Source organism: Antechinus flavipes, chromosome 5 (genome assembly GCF_016432865.1).
Source record: "Antechinus flavipes isolate AdamAnt ecotype Samford, QLD, Australia chromosome 5, AdamAnt_v2, whole genome shotgun sequence".
Lineage (NCBI taxonomy): Eukaryota > Metazoa > Chordata > Mammalia > Dasyuromorphia > Dasyuridae > Antechinus > Antechinus flavipes.
Window position 1 is genome coordinate 178,060,901 of NC_067402.1, and position 26,983 is coordinate 178,087,883.

Below are 26,983 nucleotides of genomic sequence, written 5' to 3' on the forward strand. Positions count from 1 at the left end.
CAAAACTATGAGTAGATACACAGAAAGCTGATGTACATTGGAATTGCTTGTAGAGAAATGTAACTAGAAACCAAGTTTGTGTTTTATTAATGACAATTTATGACATCATGGAAGAAGAAGATTGGAAAGACTATAAATAAATGATTTTATTATAAGTATGTAAATAGGGTTTTGGCATTTCTTTATTATGATCTTTTTATCATGATGTTAAAATGACTTTGTCCAATTTCTGTTCTTTTTAATTAACTTAGTATTTGTGATTCAATTTCTCTATCTCAAGAAAAGATGGTTGTTTCTCTGACCATATTCTCTAAACTCCTTCTACCCCACCCCCATCACATGCTCAAGAAGCTTGAGTTGTTTCCTATTATATTTAGGGTAAAATATAAATTCCTCTGTTTGGCATATAAAATCTTTCACAATCTGACTCCAATCCATTCTTAGTCTGGTTTCTCATTACTCACTCAGCCAAAGTGGCATTCTTGATATTGTCCATATAGAATAATCCATCTTCTTCATCTCCTCATTTAGACAGGTTGTCCCCAATACCTCGAATGTTCTACCTCCATATCTACTTCCACATCTCCTTCGAATCCCTAGCTCCCCTCAAGTCTCAGATCATGTACTATTTTCTATAAGAAACTTTCCAAATTCTTTTAACTATTAGTCCTATGCCCTAAACCCCGCAAATTACCTTGTTTTTACTTATCCCTACATATGGTCCATCCTTACCTCTCCACTTTCCATGAGAATATAAATCCTTAATGGGGCATAATTTTTGGTAGTCTTATTCCTAGAGCCAAGTACCTTATATTGTTACATAATATTCACTTAAATGCTTCTTGTAATTGTCTTAGGTGGGCATATGTGGTAGGACTGGAAGCGGAAAGTCCTCATTATCACTGGCTTTCTTCAGAATGGTGGATATCTTTGATGGTGAGTTCCTAGGAATTTTCTGTTGGGCCTTTTTTTTCCCTAAAAAAAATACTTGCTTACTAACTTGTTATTTATATAGTGGTGAAAATAAAATATTTCTAGAACCAAATGCAGTGAAGTATGTTGAAATCCCAATGGTTTTGCATCTGGCTTCCCACATCAAACATGTCAGGGTCAAAAATTCTGTTTTAAATATAGGAAAGAAAAGTCCACAGCTTGTTGCATTTAAGAAAATAAATCACTTAGTCTTTTTTTGCCCTTTCCATAGATTCTACCTTAGAAATCATGTTTAACTGGATTAAGATATTGTAGTTTAGGCAACTTTCTATGTAGGAAAATAAGTGAGTGAAAAGATGCTGTAGAGATAGAATCGATAGGATTTGGCAATTGATTGAATGTAGAGAAAAAGAGAAAGGAAATCTAAGAGGACCCTGAAGTTTCAAATCTCAGTGACCAGAACCAACAGCAATAGGGAAGTTTGAAAGTAGAATAACATTTAATAATAATAAATCCCATGCATGAATTTCACTGGTCTTCTAAAATATATAAACTTGTCAAATGAAATTGCATATTTTGTGAGGAAGGTACAATGTTTTTGTAAAATATTTCATTCAATAAAATTGAGATGCTAATTGTTAATATTAATAATTCTTATTATTATGACAAATAATAAAACCATGAAAATAATATAAATTTAGTTCTGAAGAGGACCCATCATATTGCTTGATCTAACAATTTCAAGGTGGTATTCTTGAAAAAGTGCCACTTGCCCAGCTTAACTATTAGCTCAAGGAGGTACCTATAAAATTGACTACATGATTTTTTCCAGACTAGAGATATTTTCCAGTTCCGAAATCATGTAAGGGGAGATTTAGGGACAAATGACCTTGTAGACTAGCAATTTCATCTTTCTGAAGCAGAAATAAAGAAAAAAGAAAAGAAAAGAAAGAAAAAGGAGGAGAGGGAGGGGAAGGGAAAAAAGAGAATAAATAATCATATAGAATTCCTTATGTTCTGAGCACTGTGCTAAAATCTTTACAAATACCTCATGATACCCTGTAAGCTAGGTGCTGTTATCTCCCCAATTTTACAATTGAAGAAACCAAAGTAAACAGAAGTTTAGCTGTTTGTCCAAGGATGTAGTTAGTAGATGTCTGAGGCTAGATTTCACTCAGGTCTTCCTGACTCCAAAATCTAGTCATCTTTCTACTGTGCCACCTCGTTGCCTCCAAAAAAGGGATTTGTGACACCCAAATTCTAGATTTGTTGCTCAACTAAGAGTAAGGGTTGTAAAATTCTATAAGAGGAACAATTTAGGAAGGTCACACAGCCTTTTTCTTAGTTGAATTTTAGCAATTAAAATCTTTTTTTTTCCCCTGTACCAGGGGGCTAGAAATTATGACCCCCAGCTTCATCTGTTGAACACTTCAAGGAGTGATATTAATACTTAAACACATTTTTCAGTCCAAGCAAGCACTCCCTAAAATTCTGACAAACTGCAGAGAAAACACTGGCAGCACTGCAAGGTCAAGGGCAGAGTGAATGACCTCTGCCAGGAATTGCTGGCATTGTAGCAAACTTTTCTAGTCCCCCTTACCTAAATAACAGATGATCTATGGCATTTATAATGGCCTTAGACTTAAAAAGCTTGGCACTTAGTTAACACATGATATTAATAACACTACAGTCATAATTTTCAACTTGACATTTCTACCATTTCTTATTCTTTTCATACAATGTAAAAAGTTCCTAGAAAATTATCCTTATTGGTTTCTGTGAGCCATATAGAAAGCAGTGGAAATGATAGTTTTAGTCAAATATGAGGCAAAATCTTTATTAAACAAATATAATTTTATTATCTGTATCATATGTTTATTATATGTATTTTTATTTTAAACAGGAAAGATTGTCATCGACGGAATAGACATTTCTAAACTCCCACTACACACCCTACGTTCCAGACTTTCGATCATTCTACAAGATCCAATACTATTCAGTGGTTCTATTCGGTAGGTCCCTGATTGTGTAAAGAGTGCTAAGATATCTTTCATTCAAGAAATATAATTAAGCATATAATGTGGGTTGAGATGTGAGGGATATAAAGTTTAGATAACATATAGTCCCTATTCTCAATGGATTACATCTACTGGAGAGATAGATGCAAATACACATAATATTACATAAAGCCATTTTAAGAGTTCCTTCTTTTTGCACTTTTTTCTCATATCATACCTTTCTGATATCTTCCTCTACTTTTTCATCCTTCACTGCAGTGAAAAGTGGCCCAAGAAAGAGGAGCCCCTTCTTTCTGCTAAAGTCAGTCTCTCTACAGTCAACCTTGATCCCATCTCCTCCTATTTTCCTTGTCAAACTATCCTTTATTCCCTTTCTCCCTTTATTCCCACATTCTCTCTAACCTTCTCTCTCTTTTATCTACTCTTTCTTTGTCCTCTGCCCATAAACATGCTTTTCTCTCCTTCCATCCTTAAAAAAAATTCTCAAAAATAGATGTTAAAATATACTTGTTGACTGATTGCTTTATAAAGACTTCTAGAAAAAAGTGCCTTATGAGCTTCAAGGGAGTAAGTAGATTGTTGCTGGTTTGCAAGATTAGGGTAACTTCACATTAAGTTGGGTTTAAAAAATGGATATATATTACACATGTGAACAGAGAGGGAAAGTCAAGAAATAATATGGGTAACTTTGCTAAAGTTCACAGAAGGTGCTATTCTTTTCAAGTATGTGTATAAAGATATCTGCAATTTGAGACTAGGAATGTTTATACAAGACAATAATATCCAAATGGTTATGTTCAAAGTTTTCCATCAGAAATGTAGTGCTTAGATTAACCAATTTTTATTATGGTTAGTCTTATCTAAAAGATATAAAACAGAATGTTCCTGAAGAATTAAAACATAAGACAATGCCAGGCATGATAGTAGTTCATATTTCTCTTTTACAACATGTCTGTGCTATTCCATCTGAATTATCTTTTTAAAAATATCATTGTCACTTCTCTGTGATTCCATCTTAAAATCCTCTTCCCTAATAGTATAGTTGAGTAAAACAATTAAATATCATATTATTATAAATATTTAATAATATTACTACCAATATTATTATCTTAATTTGGCAAAATGTTTCACTATTTAATTTATCATGAACAAAATACTTATTTTTTAAATATTTTACTTCATTAATAAATTAATTTTCCCCTACAGATTTAATTTAGATCCTGAATGTAAATGTACAGATGATAGACTTTGGGAAGCTCTAGAAATTGCTCAACTCAAGAATATGGTAAAGTCACTTCCAGGAGGTCTAGGTATGTCTTTGAATACTCCAATTTTAATTGTGTGGTTGTTGTTTTTTAAACATATATTTGTTATATTTGTAGTTTGTTCATTTATAGTAAATTCATTAGAATGCCATGGAATTAGCCTCATTACACTATCACCTTATATAAGGTTTTTTTTTTTAATTGTTCTCCAGAAGATAAATCACTTGGAATGATGTCCAAGAGAGCCTGCTTTATACTAATACATCTTGCTCCAGAGAATTATAACAGGGGTGTTTTGTATGTATTCTAAGCACATTTTGAAAAAAAAATGACCTAAATATGCTAACCTATACATTTTCCCCAATCTGATTAACAAATTATAAATGGAAACATAATTCCTTGTTCATACAATACACATTACTATTTACTTTAAATGAATGGATCATTAGATATTGCAATGTTCATAGATGGGCTTTTAATTTGCTAGTGGGAGTATACTCATTTGTAAAAATGTTTTACTTTAATATCAAAAATATAATTTACATCATATCACACTAGCCTCTGTGGCTTTGGATAAGTCACTTAACCTTTGTTCAGTTTGTTCATTTGTAAAATGGGAATAATAATAGCACCTATCTCCCAGGACTGTTGTGAGGATCAAATGAGGTAATATTTATAAAATGTTTAGTGCGGTACCTGACACATTGTAGGTGCTATATAAATGTTAGTTGTTTATTATTATTATCATATCAGAATATTTCTTTCTTTACCATACCAAGGACTGAATTGTATGACTTTCTAGATTCAATTCGATTAGAACATTATGTACATCTACTGTCTGAAGAGCACTATGTTAGGGGCCCGAGTAAGATAGAAAGTTTATTGTTGGAAAATAGAGATATGTCTTTTGGCATGTCTATGGGATGTCTAAATTATGTTCTAAAAATAACTGCTATCAACATTGCAGAACAGATTATTAAACAGATGGCTAGCTCACATCTAGGAATGGAACAGTAATCACCAAAAGCTAACATAGTTTCATTAAAACTAAATTATGCCAGACTTTCCTGGGCTTCTTTTGTAATATCTTCACTTAGGTAAATTGAGTAACTAGGATATATCCAGAAGCTTCGCCCTGTACTCTCTTCTTTTCTTCCTCTGTTGGAGATCTTATCAATTTTCATGGGTTCAATGATCATTTCTTTTTGACTTGTGCAGGGTCACACAGCTAGTAAGTCTTAAGTGTCTGAGGCCGCATTTGGATTTGGGTCCTCCTGACTTCAGGGTCCGAGCTCCATCCACTGTGCCATCTAGCTCCCTGTAATGATCATTTCTGTGCAGATGATTTCCACTTCTATCCATCCATTCCTAAACTTCCGGCAAAGCTCTAGTCTCACATCACTAACTCCTTTTAGAACATCTCCAACTGGGTCTCCCACAGAAATCTCGAGCTTAATATCCCCTAACAAAACTTCTCAGGCTTCCTCCCACATCCTTTCCTTTTTTGAAATTCCTATGTATTGAGGGCATAGCCATCCTCCCAGTCATGCGATATCAAAACCTGCGGGTGAGCTTCAGTTCCTCACTTATATTCACTACCTAGATCCAATCTGTCTTAAGTTTTTATCATTTTCAACACTTCTCTATACTTACAGAACTGTCTCATCATCTCACTCCTATAATATTGTAATAGCTTGCTGGTTGGACATTTCCTCCTCCTCTTATTTGACAAAATGTCATTCCCAAAGCACATGGTCAGACCCCTACTTAAAAACTTTCTTATTGTTTGCAAGATCAAATATAAAGTCATCTGTTTGGGATTTGAATGTTTGGCATCTTCATAACCTGAACCTTTCTATATTTCTAGTCTTCTTACACTTACTCCATGATCCGGTGAAACTGTCTTGATTTTTGTTTGTGAAACTCTATCTTCTGACTCTCTGCCATTTTTATTGGTTGAACCTCATGAGGTACTAAGTAAGTACGGTTGGTGGAGAAAGCCTGAAGTATTGATGGAATTGCTCTCTAGGAAAAGGAGGGAAGGTTAACTTTGTAGGAATCAGTTTAGTCTCATGGCCCCACCCTCTGTGGAAATATGTTTAATTTTCATCTTGTTAAATTTTTTTTTCCTTTTAATTATCTCAGATTACTAAAGTGTTTTAAGGCTGTTAATGAGGAAGGGAATTGAGGGAAAGAAGTGGAGCATCCCAATGGAATAACTTCAAACTAAGGAAATACTAAAATAATATAGAAATATAGTACTCAATGAGTTAAACACATGGGCATTTTATTATAGTGCCTAGTTTAGGTCCAAATATGTCTTCCTTGGCCACATAGCATTTGTTTGCTAGTTCAAACTTCTAAAGAGAGATAGGAAAGGATGGGTCTGAGAGATTTTAGACCTTCAGACTCATAGATTAGTTTGTGGATGTCCATTTGGGCTGTAATACATTGCCCTGATTTGGTAAGTCCTATTTTTATTACAAGTTTATACTGCTGTCTTTTGGTCCTTAACTGTTTCAGGTAGAGGAGGGTACTGGGACAGGCTCTTTGGTATAAGAGAGAACATAGCACATTCCTAATTTCATTTCCATTCAAAGAGTCACTGAGAGTATGGGAAAGTGGGTCAAGAAACAAAAGGAATCTTTCCTGTCCCATTCATTTTAGGAAGAAAAGGTCCCAGGAATATTTACAGATAATAAATATATATTAACCTATATTCTTTAATTTGATGACTTACTTGGTTATTTCAAGGTAAATTTTATTCTCCAAGTTGATCATTTACCTTGCCCCTCACCTTCAATTATAGTCAGAAACTTTCCATCAGGATGGCCACTGTTTAGCTTGTGATCTAATTAATCATATTCTGGGTACTTTCCAGGAAATGGAATTCTCATTTTCAGGTTCTCTAGATTCTGAAATACTAGCTTGCCAAGAATAACCTCCAACCTCAATCTGAATATCTAATACAAATATATAATCATTGTCAGATATACAGGTAACTAAGGTTATTGACCATCATATCTTAAATAATAAAGTCCATAATTATTGAGTTAAATGTACCTTCTTATTGTTGTTTAATCATTTTCAGTTGAAAATGTGACCTCTTTTTAATTTTTTTTTTTTTGGCAAAGATACTAGAGTAGTTTGCCATTCTCCAGCTCATTTTACAAATGAGAAGACTAAGGCAAACATAGTTAAGTGATTTGTCCAGAATCACACAGCCAGTTAATGTCTTCTCAGCTACAAACCCAGCACTCTATTCATTGTGCCACCTAGCTGTCCACATGCCTTTTGTTCAATGTATTTAGTTGAATCCAACTCTTTGTGACCCCATTTGTGATTTTCTTGGCAAAGTTTTTGGAGTGATTTGCCATTTCCTTCTCTGCCTCATTTTACAGATTACAGAAAAACTCCATTAAGTGACTTTTATAGTATCACACAGCTAGTAAGTGGAAAATATATCCCACCTTTGAATTCTAATTAGATGGTCTTCATTCTGAGCAGAAGTTGGAATAACTTTTAAAAAGTGTCATGTCGTAGAAGCAAAAATTGAGAACTTTGCTTAAGAAGCCTTACAATGAATTTTAGGGATAGTCCCAAAGAGATTATTCTAAGTATCTTAAGTATCACAATACTTCTGTTGTTCTGAGGTCGCAGCTAACCAAACTTAAGGATTGGTTTTCAGTTAAACTTTGACCCTTTGCATTTCCATTTCTTTTTTTTGTTCCAGTATTAATGATGAGATCAGAATAGGAATTCCTATTTGGAAATAAATATATGACAATTTCATAATGGCCATTCTCTTTGCCAAAAGATAGATTTATTTGAGAGAAGAGGTAAAATAGGCACCAGGAGTGATAAACATTAAATACATATGGAAGAGCAATATGGTTACCAAGAAAAAGAGTTTGGAAGAATCCGTTAAAGAAATATACCAAGGAGTAGCTAGGTGGCGTTGTGAATTGAGCACTAGCCCTGAAGTCAGGAGTACCTGAGTTCAAATTTGATCTCAGGCACTTAACATTTCCTAGATGTGTGACCTTAGGCAAGTCACTTAACCCCAATTGTCTCAGGAAAAAAAAAAAAAAGAAATATGCCTGAGTATGCCATTGACTTGCAGCCTAAATCCATAGAGGAGTTTAGAAGATTAACCAGAGTTAGTTAGAGTAAGAAGAAAGATGCCATTAAAGGAAAGGAGGAAGGGAGGGAAGGAGAGAGGGAGCGAGGAAGGGAGAGAAAGAGAGAGAGAATGAATCTCATAGTGGACTTAATCATAAAAAACAAATCTTAGCAAAGATGTACATTGTGGCCACATCTTTTGTAGAGGAAATACAACCTTGGGATTTTCTCAGAGGAAGAAGGTAAGTACCAGGAAAAAAATCTGGTAGCTCAGAGAGAGGGATCAAGGAAACAGAATGGACCTGGAATACCAGGTCCCAGACCTGTCTAAAAGATATGCTAATCAATATATTAAAGTTGTTTAAAGATGTCTAGAGTTTTAAGGGATAGACAATGGAGTCTGATGAAGAATTCCATCCTTACGTATCATTCTAACCAAATAGGATAGTCTGGGAATTGATTATGCCTGTTAATAGTCAGATAGACTTCTTAACAAGGGAAGAGAGTAAACTTAAGGTTCACATCACTAAGAGATCTACATTACAGCATAACACACAGTCAGTTACACTTTTATGAACCCGTTCTTCATTTATATGGTAAGAAGTAGATGTGTAACAAATTTTCTGTGTTGACAAAGATGCTTTTAATAATATTTACTTTGTGAAATGTTAGTATAAAAATACAGGAAAAGAATGCATTGAAAAGGCAATAATATGCTATAAGAGACTAAAATCCTGGTTTTAGTCTGTCACTAGAAGAATGAGTTTAGGCAAGCCATTTTCCACAACTCCATTTCCCCATTTGTTAAACATTAGTTAAACTGCACTGACTCCAAGGTCACTTCTGGTCTTAAAAATCTATGATTCAGTAATCATATACTTCTGGTAACAACAAATTTATTTAGTATGCAGTAACAAGCAGTTATTAAAGGCTGTACTTGGGGCTGAGGATAAAAACACAAAGCTGAGACAATCCCTGCCCTCTAGGATTTTACATTCTACTGGGAAAGAGATAACCTAATTTTGCCAAAATTAAGATAATCCCACTTTTTCTGCCTTGTCTAAGCTTCTTCCTGTCTCCAAAAAAATTTTTTTTTAATGAAATCTTTATTGGAAGCAGTTCAAATGGCATGTTGCCTCTAGAAAATGATATTGTAAGTAAGTGACTGTGTTATCTTGGAACACAGTGGCTGTTTCCCAACATATCCTACTATTTTGTTTATGGAAATTTTCAATTGCACTCTTTTGATATAATCCTTGCTTCTTCTTGGTCTAGATGCAATCGTCACTGAAGGTGGAGAAAACTTTAGTGTGGGACAAAGGCAGTTGTTCTGCCTTGCCAGAGCTTTTGTCCGCAAAAGCAGCATTCTCATCATGGATGAAGCCACAGCTTCTATTGATATGGCTACAGTGAGTGAATGTCAATTTTTAGAGTTGACATTAATTATTGATTAAGGGAGTGTGTAAATGAGAATCTAAATTTCTGAAAAGCCTAGGTGGCTGACCTAAATTACTTGAATGTGTAAATAACAACAACAATAAACAAACAATTCAAAAAATTTATACATATATGTATATTTATGCATGTATATATAGATATATGTATATATCTATCTCTCTAATACTCTGAATATAGGCATTCCATTTATCAAAGCAGATTTGAGACTATTCAGCAACATATAGGACTAGAGCGTTGCTTGAGTCACTAAGAAGTTTAAGTGACCACCAGCATGTATCAGAAGTGAGATATGAACTTAGATTTTTCAGATTCTGAGGCCAGCTTTATAGCTACTTACTCTATTACTATATATATATTCACATATACTACACTGCTCTCCCTTAACTAATATGACTAATTGAGAGTATTTATTATGTTCCAGAGGACCTTTTGAATTATAAATTATAAAGATTAGATATGGACCTCTTTTCAGAAGGCTCACAATATGATAGGGTAGGACTGTGTATTTGTGTATGTAAATGGTTTTGTATACAAATAATTTATTGACAATCAATGCATATTATATATTCTAAAATAATTTTTCATTTCTTTTGACAAGAATAAGCAACCTTTAAAAATCTAAGTCTGGCTTGTGGGATTCCAAATGAACCAATTTTTTGAATTAGCATGAAAATAATTAAAATTCTTTATGTCATTATGTGATAGTGTTTATTTAGATTCATGATTTTCTGTTTTATATATTAGTGTGGATTTTATACTCAATAACACACACACACACACACACACACAATTCTTTTCCAAGCATTGTAGCATCACTAAAGAAGATAACTGAAAAATATTGAGCCCATCTTATAGTAACTGTGGCAAATTGTAATAAAGTATCCAATAGCTATTTCTCAGTTACCCCCATCTTCACATTCTCCTCTTACAACCTTAAAGACAAACTTTATAATGTCATGAAATAATACATTTGCTTGCAATATCTCCTTCCATTTCTGAACTTGAAAAGCAAGAGAAATGAACACAAAATTTCCAGGCATTGTCAAGCAATGGAAAAAGTACTATTTCATAATGAAATGCTAATTTCACATCATTTTATTCTGCTTATTCAATACAATCTACTAATGGATCCTTCAGAATCACATAAAAATGGGTTTAAAATAAAAGGTAGGGAAAACTGTGTAAAACTTTCAAGCCTCAAATTATAGAATAGCAGCAGAAGAGGAAAATAGTAAGACAGCCAGAATTTCAAGGAGACAAAAATAGAAGGAGACATAAGTAAAACCCATGGTGCCAAATATCCATAGATAAATAGAGACAAAGATTTAAGTAGCAAGCAAAAGGAACTAGGGATCCTAACAGATGGAGACAAATTCACTTAAAAGGTTTAACTTATTTTTGGTAGGATGAAACTGATGAAAAAATAGTATAAGTTTTATGAAATATTTCATATATTTAATATTTTCTATTAAAATAATATGTATTACTTTTCTAAAGAATTCTATAAGTTAGAGCAGGGAAGTAAAATATAAAATATTTGGGTGAAGAGCAGTAAAAGAGTAGAAGAGATTTTTTTCACTTTAGCATATACTACATATAATTTGATAAAAAATATGAAATAAAAAGGATTATCCTCAAATTAGGTTAATAAACTTAACATGCAGATACATTATAGGAGTAATGGAGACTTCAGTTATCCAGCCATCTGCTGGAGCTCTCTGTTAAAAAGAAACTAATAAGTTTTTATCTTACCTTTAATGATAGTTCCATTCTTTAAAAGGTAGAGGAATCAATCAGAATGTATTTTGTTTTGAATTTGTTCTCACAATAAGGAGAACTAGACACAGAAGAAAATCATGGGTACTTTAAGGGTTTAAGGAAGAAAGAAGTAACCATTCTTTAGAAGAGTTTGTGACTGAAAAGGAGAGACAAACCATAATAATTGCAACACATAATAAGAGTTGCAATTTAGATTTGGGGAAAGCAAATGTTAAAGATTAAAGGAATAATCAATGGACTAAAATTCTATAGGACTAGGAGGAATGGCAAAATCTCAAGAATGACATTCTGAAGAAACAAAGAGAAACAATTCAAAAGAAAAGGAAAATTGGAGTTGTCTATATATACTTATGTATGTGCATACAGAAACCATCAATTAACTTAGTCTTTTAAAGATATGTATACCCTTCCTCATAAAAAAAGTTTAATAAGAGTCAAGAATAGATCGTAATTACCAATATTAGCCCTATAGAATTTGAAATAATTCATCTTGATCCTTTCTTTGTAAAGGTGTGTATGTGGTGGAGAGGACCCAAGAGTATGGAATATTACATATACTATCAGATACAATTGATTCATGTTATTGATTTTCCTAAATAACCTTCATTCCTCTTCTTTTTTAAATTTCAATTCAAAGAAATGCTGCTGGGGCTGAGAGGAGAGATGGATATATTTGAAAATAAAAATCATATAAAAATGAAAGGTCAATTTAATTTGATATTTTTAAAGAATTAAAAAATATGAAAGATGAATCAAGAGCAGGTAACAAAAGGGAGAGAAAATGTGGAATAATCCTATAAAATTGTGTATAGTTACAAATCCCAGAAAGAGCTGAGGTTAATGAAGAACCACAAAAATGGATGTTTTAAAACTATAATGAAGGGGAAATTAAGGACAACAAAAAGTTGGTTTTTTTCTTAGCTATATTGGCATGGGAGAAAATAAGCAACTTGTGACACTTTTGTTTTACAGGAAAATATTTTGCAGAAAGTGGTAATGACTGCCTTTGCAGACCGCACAGTTGTCACAATTGCTGTAAGTATGAGAGATGTTATTTTGATTTGAACTTAGTTAATTTGCTAATTTGATCTTATTTAGTCTTTGTTCCTACATCTGGCTACCTTTAAATGATTAAAATACATTTATATATTTAATTCATTATTCCTCTAATAGTTACTGCACATGTGCTCCTCCCCCCCAAAAGGGGAAAATCATCTATAGCTTAAAATTTTATTCATTAACATTTCCAAACTACATTTGGGTGCCTCAGTTGAAAATTAAGTTATAAGTATGGACCTAGCTCTATAGAATACAAACAATTCATCTAATGCTTATGCCTTTAATCCCACTCTTTTTCAGTTCAAAGTTATTCTTCCCTAACACAGATCTTTGTTCATATGGATTAATTCTATTCTTCAAAAGATCTGTGTTCATATGGATTAATTCTGCCCTTCAAAAGATGTTTAAATTTCTTTTCTAGGAGCATAATCTGGTAGTTTTAGCAGCAGTTTAGGAATGAGGGTTCTTAAATTCGATTGCCAATTCCGATGCTGTCTTTCTGCACCTAATTTAAGTGCTTTCATCAACACGTCTAGGGAAAAATAATCACTGTCCTACCTTGTAGTATAGTTAGGGACTTTAATTTTGAAAAGTGCTTATTTCCAGGTTACAAAAAGGCTAGCGACAATTCATTTTTTGTGTTGCACCTTCATGTCAAAACTTTTGTGAAATTTATCCTACTGCCTATTTAAGGTCAACTTTTATTATTTTTCAATCTGACTCTTCCTTTTCACTGGCTGTTGTGCAAACTCTTGCTTCTATTCAGCATTGCCACTCAACAACAACAACAACAAAAACATTTTTCAGTAAATCGATTGCACGTTTTCCTTCCTGCTGACTCTTCGTCCTGTTCTTCTTTCTTTTCTTTTCTTTCCAGCATCGAGTATCTTCCATTATGGATGCAGGCCTTGTTTTAGTCTTTTCTGAGGGTATTTTAGTGGAATGTGATTCTGTTCCAAATTTGCTTGCCCACAAGAATGGCCTCTTTTCCACTTTGGTGATGACCAACAAATAGACCACCAAAATCAACTCAGCATATAAAGCACCTCATTCTCTGGTAGTTACATTACCAGCTTCTTTACTATAATACAAATGTACTGTACTGGCTGTATGCAAAGGTGTGGGAGTACAGTGGAGAGGGTAGCTTGTCACAGCCTATCTTGCCCAAAATTTAAAAAAAATTATCTAAATGGGATAAATTTATATCATGTAAATTACACATATATACGTGGATGTATATGTATATGTATCATATATGTATGTGTATGTATTTGGAATAAAATTATAATTTCAAATATGCATGTCATGTCATGAGTATATCTATTGCCACCAGATTAATTTTTCATCTAAAGGATCAGTTTCAGTGTTTCTCAGTGTGTTCCTCACATGCTTTCATAAATGCTATGCTATGCATGTTGTTTGCTTTTGAAGAGTGCATGATTTAATGAATTTCATTTTCTGTGGTTAGAAAAGGTGATATGAAGTTGCTCTGCTGAATTAATTTGGTTCTCTGTGTGATTAGGGGTAAGGATGGAAGAGTACAAGTCCTTTAAGAATATACCTTAAACAAATTAGGAAATAATTACTCCCCATCAAGGTTGATAAAGACAAAATTGGGAATTAGAGTTGGGTTTGGTGTTTTTTGCACCCTTCTCTCCTCATCTAACTTTCTGTACTCTTTCATTCTCCTCTTCTATCTCATTTATCCAAATGCTTAGCCTTTCCATGAACTGAAAATGAGATAATTTGCAAAACATTTTGCAAACTTTAAAATGTTATATAAATGTCACTATTTTTGTTGAGGATGATGCCATCATTGTTCCTTATTCCATGGAAGGATCATCAAATGAATGGTGTTACTTCAACCATCGACTCTACATCTTGGAAGGCTGGCCATATTTCCGTTATTCATAGAACATGGGGTTACTGCATAGTCTGGCATGGTATATTTTTAGAAGATTAACTGGACATGAATTACTATAGATAGAAACATTAAATCTTTTGCCTGATTTCTGCTCCTGCTGTATGTTGTTAATACTTCCCCAAAAGTATTTTGGGGAATTACATTATCTATATATCTTTTTAACCACCTTTCTTTCTTCAACACACTTAGAGAATAAGGTATCATTTGCTCAACAGAAATCTTTTTTTTCCCAACTAACTGTGGATCTTGTTGGAAGAGAGAATCACATTGGAGACAAAGGTCAGACCATCTGCCTTCTGTAGGCTGAGAAAAAAATTAGGGAATGAAATAGAAATGGAATACATTTCTATGATAATGTAATGGTATCTATTTTTTTCCTTTACTGAGAATCTTTCTGTTGATTTCATTGAAAGACTTAGAAAATTATGTGAAAGTCTTAAAAAAGACTTGTTTCTAACCAATAACTCTCAAGTACTGAAGTATTAAATTTAAATTACATATTAAAAAGAATTATTTCCAATGGTTATTAGATTAATTCCCTGGGAAAGAACTGAAAATTTCATCAACATTATTACCACTGGCAGCATTTTGTAAAATAATAATAATGATGATTAAAATTAATCAGATGACACTAAGTCACATTTGCTTCTTTGGCCAGAGTTTCTAACTTTTTAGTCTTTATTTTTAATGTAAACACAGTTTTAGTATACCAGACCAATGTTTATGACAATCTATTTATGGATTTGGAGACCTACTTGTTTCTCTCAGTGAATGGTTGAATTATTTCTTTTAAATATCAATTGCTAGGAAAATGGAAGAATTAGGGTTTACTTTAGTTTTGTTTTTGATTAAAGTGCATAAAAGTTTACAGTAAATCTTCCACAGCCCATTAAGTCTATTTTTTCCACAAACATGAGGGGGCTGACCTTATTCAAAGAAAAGTCCCTATAAAAAGAAAAGCAACTCACTCTCTCCTCTCTTTCACTTTTTAAATACACTATGATTGTATATATTCAAAGCCAATACAGTTTAAGACATATTTATTTTGTGAACATATTTATTTATCAATGCATAGATTAGAAAAAATTAATGAGCAACTTCTAATTCTTATTACATTCTATACTAGTAAAATCTGTTCTGTGGGAGACAACTACAGAATCATACTTAGACATTGGAAATGTTCCCAACAAACCACTCATTGCTGAGGAGCCCCAACAAAATATTGTGTTGAAGTAAAGACATGAAATTAAAAGAAATACTGTTGGACTTATTGTACTTCATAATGTAGAAGGACAAATGCATTTATAGTAAGGCTCCCTTCAGAGTTTTCTTAATTGTAAGATAAAGACCACTTTATAGCTCCCCCAGATTCACCATTTAGAGTTATCACCACACTAGGCTTTGCAAGGAAGTAAAAACCTTGGGAAAAGTTGGATCTTCCAGTTGTACCCTTGTGGAATAGTCGTTATTGCTTCAAATGAGGTTTTCCAACTGCATGCAGGCAGTACCCTCAAAAATCTCTTCCTAGCATTCATCATTACCTTGCCATAATACTTTAAATTGTGATATGCCCACAGTACAGGATGCATCCAGAAAAGGAAGGTAGGTGAGATACAAAATTATACCATAGATAGGACTATAACCAGAGTGATTTCTGGAGCTTTAACTTGGGGTATCAGTGTATGCAGAGAACATGCTTTCTCCTCACAGCAGACCTTCAATCTGCCAGCTGCACATTTCATAGTATTTTGGTGCTTGTGCCCTAAGTTACAAGAGTAACCTTTTACCCTGGACACCAGAATTCCTACTTAAGCTTCTGAACACAGTTCCTCTTAATATTCATAAAATGTTCTTTCATTCAATTAATCAGTCAATATTGAACAAGTTCACTTGATTTTCTAGCACATCATCATAAAGACAAGATGCAAAAAGCTGTAGAGATTTTGTCAGAATCTAAATCAAATTCTGGTCTCTTTATATCTTTAGCCCAAAGTAGCCAGGATTTAAAAATCTGCAAATAAATAGTACCTTGCTATATGAAAAAGTTAATATATCTTCTGTATTTCTCCACTTATATCCCAAGAATAGTAAATGCTTTTGATAATCTGCCAGAACTATTTATTTATTTATTTTATGCTCGTCAAAGATTATAATGATAACATATTGGGTTCATCTTTTCCCCATGCAGCATCGGGTTCACACTATCCTGACAGCAGACCTGGTAATCGTGATGAGAAGAGGCAATATTTTAGAATACGATACCCCAGAAAGCCTCTTGGCTCAGGAAGATGGTGTATTTGCTTCTTTTGTTCGGGCAGACATGTGAAAGAGTGCTTGAATGTGATTTACATCGTTAAAGCAGAATGTAACAACCATCGTCTGTTTAATGGAATCTCTTTTCTAACCTTTGGGGGGAAAGTGTCATTTTAGGTTTCCTCAATTTGTAGCTTAGGAAAAGTCCTTCCCGTATGAATAACATTTTTTAAAAAATAAAAATATCACTTCACCAAAGAGCATACACATGTTCCCAGCACCAGCTTTACTAATGTTTTATATTTCTTCCAGATATTAATTACTTCTGATTGTTTCATTGTTAATATAGTGATCAGAAGGCTGTAATTTTGAGAATTGCAGATTATACTGGAATGGTGAGATTACTTGTGAGGGAAGGATTACAAAAGTCATGCTTTAATCTAACCAAGTTTTGTAGTTATTTGCCGTAAATGCTCAGCAACATAACCATTTTATTTGTATTGATATGTTTTTGTAAACACCAAAACTAATCATACTTTGTTACTGATGTCTTCAGAAAATTAAGGGGGAAAAACAATTCACTCTTTGTATATTGTACAATTCTTACCTATAGCAATAATTCTAGTCTTTCTCTCTCTTGTTTTGCCCTGTTAGAAAAAAAGTCATCAAACTTCTAGTATTAAATCACACTCTAATATAGCAGTTCTTCAAACTACTGAAGGATTTGAAAAACAATATTTAATTTCATCCATCTATAATTAGCAAAAAAAGAGGAATTAGACCAAGAACATTCTGTTTTCTGAAATTTGATGTTTTTGAGTTTCTTGATGTTAGGCATCTTAATAATTTTTAAAAATAATAATAGCTTTTTTCTCCCCAAAATACTTGCAAATATAGTTTTCAGCATTCACCTTTATAAAACCTTATGTTCTAAATTTTTCTTCTCTTTCACTTCACCCCTTCCTTAGACAACAATAATCCAATATTAAACGTGTAATTCTTCTAAACATATTTCCACATTTATCATGCTACACAAGAAAAATCAGATCAAAAGGGAAAATATGAGAAAGAAAAAAACAAGCAAACAACAACAAAAAATGTAAAATATTATTACATATTCAGTCCCTATAGTCCTCTCTTTGGATGAGGAAGGTTCTCTCCATCACAAGTCTATTGGAATTGGCCTGAATCACTTCATTGTTGAAAAGAGCCAAGTCCATCACAGTTGATCATCACATAATCTTGTTATTGCTGTGTGCAATGTTCTCTTGGTTCTACTCACTTCAATTAGTATCAGTTCATGTAAGTCTTTTGAGGTCTTTCTAAAATCAGCCTGCTATTTAAGTATTTTTATATTCCTCCATAACACTGAAAATGGCGCTTCACACTTAGCAAATATTTAATAAATGTTTGTGGATAAATGAATTTTACCTTATAGAACTAGAAGTCACTGGTTCAAATGTTAACTAGGATAAAAATAAATCTTTATGCATTTAGTGACTGCCAATTATATACTCTACATGTTATACACATGTAAGCTCCTAAGTACTACATTAGATTTATATAATTGGGTATCTACTTAAAAATATAGCTCAAGCTTCTTCATTCATGCATTTATTTTTCCAGATAGGCAGATACATTAGCTCAAAACAAGACATTTAATCAAGCAACATAAGGCAAGAAAAAGCCCTCTCAAGTACACATAGAGTATATACTTCTACACATGTGGAAAGAACAGATGATGGGGGTAGTACCCAAAATACACAGCCAAGAAACTTGCAAGAAATACATTAATAGGGATCCATATATTAGGGACTCATGCATAGCTAGAACAATTCCCACTTCAACACTGAAAAGTACAAATGTCATTTGGTGGTGACAGCTTTCTGATAGGTACCATGTTTCTGTGCTGTATATCACATTTTCACTTTCAAATCGTCTCTCTGGATGTGTTCTGTAGTCTCTCTCTTGTTTGCCAAGTTACTATCTTCTACCATCTTCTGGTTTCAGCAAATTAGCCTCTTCAAGGCTATCTCTACTATCTTTGTCTGAAATGCAATGACAGATTACGCTATGCTTCTATTCATGTACAGTTTCTGGGGGTTACTATGATCCAAACCAGACAGATGAGGCTAATAGAATACTTAAAATGAGATGGTCTATTATTTTTATTATTTACTTGTGAGGTTGATTCAAAGTCTCTGGTATCAAACAATTGTCTGACTTAGGGGTAAAAAATTGCTTGTAACTCTAGTTACCTACCTAATTATAAGATTGTGTTCCTAAACTCTATTTCAGGGATTGTGCTAGAAAACAAAACAAAACAAAAAAACAGGTACTATATAGAAGCCTATGTTCTGAAATGAGTTTCATACCCACTTTGTCATGTCAATGAAATTAGGGTAGGAACAAAAGCTAAGCGAAGAAATGAGTCATCACTCTCTATCCTTAGTTCACATCCCTCCCCTTACTATGTGTATCTGACAGGAACAAAACCTCATTGATTTTCTTTTGTTTACTTCTTCTCAGCAAAGAAGTACTCTAAAATATAGACTACATCATAGTTTTCTATATGGGATTCAGAACATTGAAGTTCTCTGGTGTCAATGTATTCTAAATCCAAAAACATTATTTGCCAAAGTTATTTGTGTTTGATCTAAATTTAGTAAAATTTGTTTATTCTAGATAAAAATGTCCAATGATGCTGAAAAAACTTTATCTTTAGCCCATTTTGTCCAAATCTCATTTTAATGAATATATAGAAAGTGTATAAAAATGTTTAACACTTTAGCTACCTGCATAATGTTTTTCTATTGTTGAAACCTAAAAGCATCAAATGAAATATAATAAAACTCAATTTTCTTTTGGTAAAAAGTTCTCATATAATTGTGTATTATTACACACAAGTAATCCAGAGATTATTATTTCTCTGTCCAGAGATAGTAGTCCAGAGATAATTATTTCTGATATTGATTATTTTTAAGCACATGTTTGACTTTTAATGTCCCCATTTGGTTTTTCTTGGTGTTGGCAAAGATATTAGAATGGTTTGCCATTTTGTTCTTCAGCTAAGGCAAGAATGGTTAAGTAATTTCCCCTTTTCATATTGTTTAAAGCTGGCTAGAATCAAATTAGCTCTTTATAATCAAGCTTTGTAAATATTTTCCAAAAATTTACAAGCCTCATAATATGTCTTTGAACCACTAATGTTTACCAGAACTGAATTGGTTCACTTCTTGACTGCCTAGAAATGTCTTTTTCTCCCAGCTTATACTTTCTTGGAAAAGATATAATGGCAGACATTTATTCAACAAACATTTATGGTATGTACTATGTGAAAAGTACTATAAAAAGTTTTTAGGGAGATATTAAGGTTATACAAGTCACAATTCCTATGCTCATAAAATTATCAGTCTAGAAATCTGTAATGTGTAGTCTGTGATACAAATTATAAAGGCACATAGTAATTCCCTCTGAAAATATAAGATATATCACAAAGTGCTAATACAACCACCACAAATACGATCCCACAAAATCAGTTTAAAGTTATTAACTGACCTAACCATTCTAATAGTTGTCAATATCACCTATAATTGTGAATCATTGAAGTTGAGTAGATAACCACAACTTTCCAAAACTGCCCTGAATGGATGAAAGTGATTTTTATATTATTCAGTTGTATTAGTAATTTATTTTGTTACAGTATCTCTTAAATAAACGAGTGAGTTCTTAAAGGGAAAAAAAACCTTTTTCTAAACATGAATATATCTATATTTAAATTTTAAAAAATCATCTACATCCTTAATTTTCTTTGATGTTTGTAAAAAACCAAAAAAATACAAGCTCATGTATCTGTTAAATATGATTGATTCATTGTTATAAAATGAAATTTTCAAAGAAATATTTTTTCTCTAGATTTCCTTTTACAAGTTGAATTATTTCTCCACTTCTACAACCATTTGGCAGTCATCATCTACTAAAATTAAGAAGGGATTAAAATTCTATTTTGGGTATCATTTGAATCTCTGAAATCATCTAACATGAAAGTAGCTTGACATAATTGGAAGGTAATGAATTATGTGAGGAAACTAGATTCTACACAAGCTGTATGACTATAGGTAACCCATTTAAATTCTCTGATGCAATTTCTTCATCTGTGATGCAATAAAGTTATTTCTTTTCAGAAGATCTGTCCATATACCACTTTTCTTTTATATATTAAAATACTCTTAATTTGTTTAGTTTTAGTGTTTCTCTTAATTAATGTGTTGATAGCTTTCAAAAGATTATTGAGAAGTTACATGATTTTGCTTGTATTTTTCCTTGAATTGCCTTGCTTTTATTTTTATTTTTACTTTACATTCTTTTCCAGTGCTACTCACTTCATTAAATTTTTTTCTTCATAAATTTAAGGAAGATTCTGCTAAATATTCATTACTTTTTAAATCAAACAGCATATTTGTTCTGTTTTTCAGGATTTTTTAATTTGATTTTGCTGGTTCTATTTTAATAAATCTTTTACCAGTTTTTTGTAATACTATAAGCTAATATTTTTAGTGTTGCGATGGATAGTAATACATCACTTGTTTTAATATCCCCTGACTAAAATGAATTGCATGTGTTTATTCTTAGCAAAATCATTACACATTTTGATATCATACATAGCAGCAAAGAGTGAAAATCTTTCTATCATATTAGGTTTTGTCAGTAGGCATGGTTGATATTTATTGTCAGAACTGGAAAACTCTCTGTTGGCAGGAACTTTAATCCTGCCTCTTGGGAACAAATTGGGTGATAGTGACTTGATTCTCACAATATTCCTTGTTATTATAGATTCTGGTTGTTAAGGGTGACCCTTATTTGGGTTGATATCCTATGAGTTCAGGTTTAGTATAGGAACAAAATGGGAAATTTAGAGATCATTCAATAATTAACAAAAGGAGATTTACTAAGCCAAAACAGGAAGATTATTTAACCAGAACAGACTTGAGGATACCTTGAGTTGATTCATTTGAATAAAGTTCTCTTGGTTTAGCTATCTATTATTTACCACTAATTAAGCATCAGGAATGTCTGAAGATCTTTTTGGCTGTTTTGTATGGGGACAACAAGGAAATCATGTCAACAACCTAAGCTAAGCCTTTAGGATCCTGAACCAAATAGTTTTTAAGGGTGGTCTCAATACCTTTTAAAGAAAATCTAGTCTAATTTGCATAGACAAAGTAAGGATTTTGCTCTTCGCACCACTACTTGAATTACTTCCTTTTTTCTTCCTATCCTTGTGTCTTTCTATGGATATATTTCTAAAACAGATTTTATAGAAATCTAGGTCAAAAGGCCATTCTCCTGTCATTCTAGATCTCTCTAAACATGTGCCAACCCAGAAAGGTTAAGACATGAGCAGATTAAAAAGTAGCTATCCTTAGTTAAATTTACCCTTTAGAACTTCGGCTCTGTTTCCATTAATTTACCCTAACATTTTTTAATTCTTCACCTCTCTGGGTCCTAGATTTTCTTTCACATGTATATTTACTCAATACTACTAATTCTTTACTTCCTCCCTACTTTGCTTGTTGTATGCATTAAAACAAAGATAAGTCACCTAGAGCCCTATACCCTTCACTAATTTCATCCTTTAAATTATAATTACATCATTATATTAAGAATTCTAGTTCATCTTACTTTTTGTCTTTATATGTCTGTGTATGTGCAGTTGAAGCCATTGACTATTATTCCCCTTTTTGACTTTTTGCCTTCTGTTAACTTTTACATATCTCATCTGTTATTCTTTTTTGAATGCTAGCCACTTTGTGTTATTTAGAATGCCAGATACATGCACAAAGATTTACCTTTATTTTCTATTTAAAACACTTGATAAACTTGTTAGGCAGGCGGGTGGGCGGTCTGCAGCTTGTGGGGGATCAAAATCTATGAGTTCAGTAAAAAATGTGATAAATGAGCTTGTTGAAGTAGATTATCCAATGATGGCCTCTTTCCAGCATTCCAATAGACATGACAAAGGAGAATCATTGCAGAAGAGGATCTCACAGCAAGAAATCTGATCACCTGGAGTGTTCCCCTGGAAAACAAATATGATAATGGAAGATTCTGAAGATCACTTGGGAAGACAAGGCTCTCTCTCAAGCTGAAGTGCCAAAAATTCAAACTCTACTGCAGAGAATACAACTCTGGTGGGTTGCCCACATTGTCTGAACAAATGTTCATTTGCCTAAAAGATTATTTTAAAGAGAATTCATACAAAGCAAGCACTCACATGGAAGTTAGAAGAAGCAATACAAAGATACTTTAAGTCTATCTGAAGAACTTTGGAGTTCACTGTGAGACATGGGAAACAATGACACAGGATCACCCAATATGGTATGCCCTCATCAAAGAAAGTGCTGTGTGTTCTCTGAACAAAGCAGAATTTCAGTAGCTCAAAAAAAATGAAATGTGAAGATTTAAACATTTCCACGCCAAATGTTCATATAATCTATTTGTGTGATAATACAGGTCTGCTTAGCCACAGTTGGACACTATACTTTGACCCTATAATAGTGACATCATTTTGGTCTTTCATAAGAATGAAAAATAACAGCCAATCCAGCAAGGCTGAGTATAATCATTCAGAGACATATAGACAAATGTGGAGGGAGTGAGGGGAAGTGGCTAACACTGAACACCAATCTTATCTGAATTAGTTGAAGAAGGAAAGATATGTACACACAACCAGACACAAAAATGTATTTCAATCAGTTAGAAAATAGCAGGGTAGCGAGATGGCACAGTGTTTAGAGCACCAGCCCTGAAGTCAGAAGAACCCGAGTTCAAATCATGCCTCAGATACAACACCTCCTACCTGTGTGACCCTGGGTAAATCATTTAATCCCAATTGCCTCAGCTAAAAAAAAATAGAAAGGAAAAGGGAAGAAAAGAGATTATAGGGAAGATAGATTAAGAGAATGATTAATTCTAAGTAAAACATGCCCTAATATGCATAAAACTATTTATAATTTTTTGAGGTAGCAAAATATGAGAATTTGAGGGGGTGCCCATAATTGGGGAATGGCTAAGCAAGTTATAGTGAATAAATATGATGGGATACTATTGTGTTGTAAGAATTGATGAAGGGGAATATTTCAGAGAAATCCAAGAAAGCATATGAACATGAACATGAAAAATTTAGAGAAAAATATATCCAATGCAGTTATAGAGTAAAGACAATTTAGGAAGAATTAGAAACTCCTATTAGTATGATGACTAACCATGATTCTAGAGGATTAATGACAAAACATTCTATTTGTCTCCTAATAGAGAAGTTAAGGTCTGAGAAGACAGAATGAGACAAATAAAGACATACTTGTATAGGTGTGCATGTGTGTGTCATTGTAGCCCTGCAATCTGGCTTTTTGACTTTTATTATTAACCCTTCAAAACAAACAAAAAAAGTATACCTCAATATCTCTTTGTGAACTCCATATATAGCCAAGAAATTTTCATTTTTATGTTTAAACTAAGGTCTAAAAATTTAAATACCATTATCAGAGGTCACGTTTTAAAATCATCTATTTCTTAAATCTGATTTTCACTTTTATATTCCTTTCCTTTAATGAACAGCAATGGTAAACTCTCCCTGTCTCTCTCCCACTTCTTCCCCGCCCCCATCCTTTTCCTCTCTCTCTCTCTCTCTCTCTCTCTCTCTCTCTCTCTCTCTCTCTCTCTCTCTCTCTCTCTCTCTCTCTCTTTCTCTCTTTCTCTTTCTCTCTCTCTCTCTCTTTCTTTTCTCTCTCTCTCTCTCTCTCTCTCTCACTTTGGGTCACTTCTGGTAATATCATTTTTATATACATCATCACAAGTAAATATTTACCACCTATTTTGACTAGTCTTGGGGACTCTCTGTCTTGGCTATGTAATGGGGGACATATTACATAACTAACCAATAAAATTCCTTTTGTTTTGAACATGCACAGTGTCATGTTCATACTCTACCTAAAGCAAACTTGTCACATGCACTTTAGACCTTAAGTAGGTGCTCTAAGTACAATTTATTCTCTGCTGTCTGATGAGCAAAGGCTTTAATTGATTGCTGAGTCTAAATTGAACATAAATACAAAAGACCATTGGATCTTCCCTGTCTGCCTTAGATTGAAGAAGATGAATTGCTGGGATTCCCCCCGGTGGAGTTTATTGTGAAGTGAAATGACATAAGATATACACACCTTAGGAAAATCACTTTGGTGGTCATGAGAAGTAGGAAAAGACCTGAGACAAGGAGACCAATTAGGCCATTTCAAGAATATAAGCATCACCATGACTATGACCATGACCATGACCATCATTATCACCCTTAACATTTATACACTGATTTCAGGTTTACAAAACATTTTCCATATGTTAACTAACTTAATTAGCTTCACACTCCATATGTCACTGGGAACCAATACTTAATGAATGAGATACTTAATCTTTGTCTTTCAGATTGAGGGTGCTCACAAGTCACCTTCTTGGCTTCTTGTCAGTACCATGACAATTTCTTGACAGTCATAATTATCTTTCTTATTATCTTATTAGCTTCTTACTTTGTCTTATTACTGTTTCATTTTAACTTGACTTCCCAAATATATTATCCTTAAGTCTTCCTTTTCTTTCATAGGAACTACTTACAAATTCTTCAGTTTGAATACTTCTCTTTTTTGTTCTTTGTAAGAAATTATTCTTCAAATTATCCCAAATTTCCCCTAAAATTGCTTTCATAGTTTTTTTCCTCCTCCTCATTCATTTTAATTTCCTCTCTATTCTTGTGTCCCCTATTACCATGATCAACCACTCTATTTGTGCCTTCTCTTCAGGACTCTGATCATTGGATCATCTTTCTAACTCTGCCCTCTTACACACCACACACACACACACACACACCACACACACACACACACACACACACACACACACACACACACCATTTAGATCTCTCCTTATATATTTGGCTCTTCCCCAATACCTACAAATATGTCTAGGTCTCTTCCATATTTGTAAAACTTTTACTTGCCTTGGCATTTCCTCAAGCTATTATCCTATATTTCTTCTCCATTTAAGCCAAATTTAAAACAAACAAAAAACAGCCCTGTATGTAGTTCTATTTCATCACCCCCAAATCACTTCTTAACCTCTTATAATCTTGTTTCTGACTGCATCACTCAGGTGATTCAGATTACCAAAGATCTTTAATTATTAAATCCAATGACTTTTTTCTAATCTTTCTTGAATTCCCTGATTTTTTTATTCTCTTGATTACCTTTTTCCCTTACCTACTTTTTCTAGGCTGCTCCCTCCTTGTTATTTTTCTATATGTGTAATTACTCCTCAATCTCTTTGCTGAATCATCTTCTGTAACTCACTTTTAAGGGCATGCTTTTACACTATTGACTCATACTGAAACTTTGTTAGGATTTTTCCCCTTTTTTTTCTCTCCACATACTTTCTCTCATCAACTTCTGTGAGTTTCATTATCATTTCTGCAATCCCTACCTTCAGAAATGCAATTCTTTCCCTTGAGTTCCCATCTCACATCATGACTGACTGCCAAAACTCAACATATATAAGATTTATCTCATTATCTTCCTGCCACAAACTTTCTATTTCAATTGAGGCCCTTATTCTTCTTCTAGTCATCTGGTTATGTAACTCAGAATAATATTTGAAGTTTCAAACATTCCCACTGATCTTCATTATACAATTAGTTGCCAAGAACTGATGATCCCACTTCCATAGTATCTCTCAAATCCTCTTTTCTATCCTTACCAACCTTCTTAAGGATTTTATCACCTCTCATTGGACCAAAGTAGTCTTAATTGGTTTCATAACTTCTAGTCTATTTTATATCATGTCTTCCACTTATTTGCCAAAATCATCTTCCCAACAGAATTCTTCATCTTTTCCTCCAACTGGACCTACTTCTGGAGTCCCCTATTACTATTAAATGTACTAAAATCTATTCAGTAACCCAAGCTGAAAACATCAGTGCCGTCTTCAATTCTTCACTTATATTTACTCCACATATCCAGTTTATTGCTAAGTTTTGTCACTTCTTTAATAACATTTCCCAATAAAAGTTTTCTGTACAATAAATTTTCTGTACATTTTTTCCTCTCTAATATAACCACTACTCTGGTACA

At 33.2% G+C, this 26,983-nt stretch overlaps 1 protein-coding gene and 1 long non-coding RNA gene across 6 annotated transcripts in view; one reads left to right on the forward strand and one right to left on the reverse strand.

Moving 5' to 3' along the window:
• ABCC9 (ATP binding cassette subfamily C member 9) overlaps window positions 1-20,997 on the forward strand; it is a 189,930-nt gene extending 168,933 nt beyond the window's left edge. For 2 of the 4 annotated variants that reach the window (XM_051962649.1, XM_051962653.1), the window contains 6 exons: window positions 858-936; window positions 2,837-2,945; window positions 4,158-4,261; window positions 9,614-9,747; window positions 12,548-12,610; window positions 13,512-13,935. In XM_051962649.1, coding sequence (XP_051818609.1) covers window positions 858-936; window positions 2,837-2,945; window positions 4,158-4,261; window positions 9,614-9,747; window positions 12,548-12,610; window positions 13,512-13,649 — 627 coding nt within the window. In that variant the 3' untranslated portion in view covers window positions 13,650-13,935. Of the gene's footprint in view, window positions 1-857; window positions 937-2,836; window positions 2,946-4,157; window positions 4,262-9,613; window positions 9,748-12,547; window positions 12,611-13,511; window positions 13,936-16,746 lie in introns of those variants that run through there. The other 2 variants (XM_051962652.1, XM_051962651.1) reach the window with 2 other exon arrangements.
• Window positions 18,410-26,983, reverse strand: part of LOC127538863 (uncharacterized) — a 29,100-nt gene continuing 20,526 nt past the window's right edge. For both annotated transcript variants that reach the window (XR_007947770.1, XR_007947771.1), the window contains exons 2-3: window positions 22,661-22,890; window positions 18,410-18,859 (exon numbers count right to left, since the gene is read on the reverse strand). This is a non-coding gene — a long non-coding RNA (uncharacterized LOC127538863). The remainder of the gene's footprint in view (window positions 18,860-22,660; window positions 22,891-26,983) is intronic.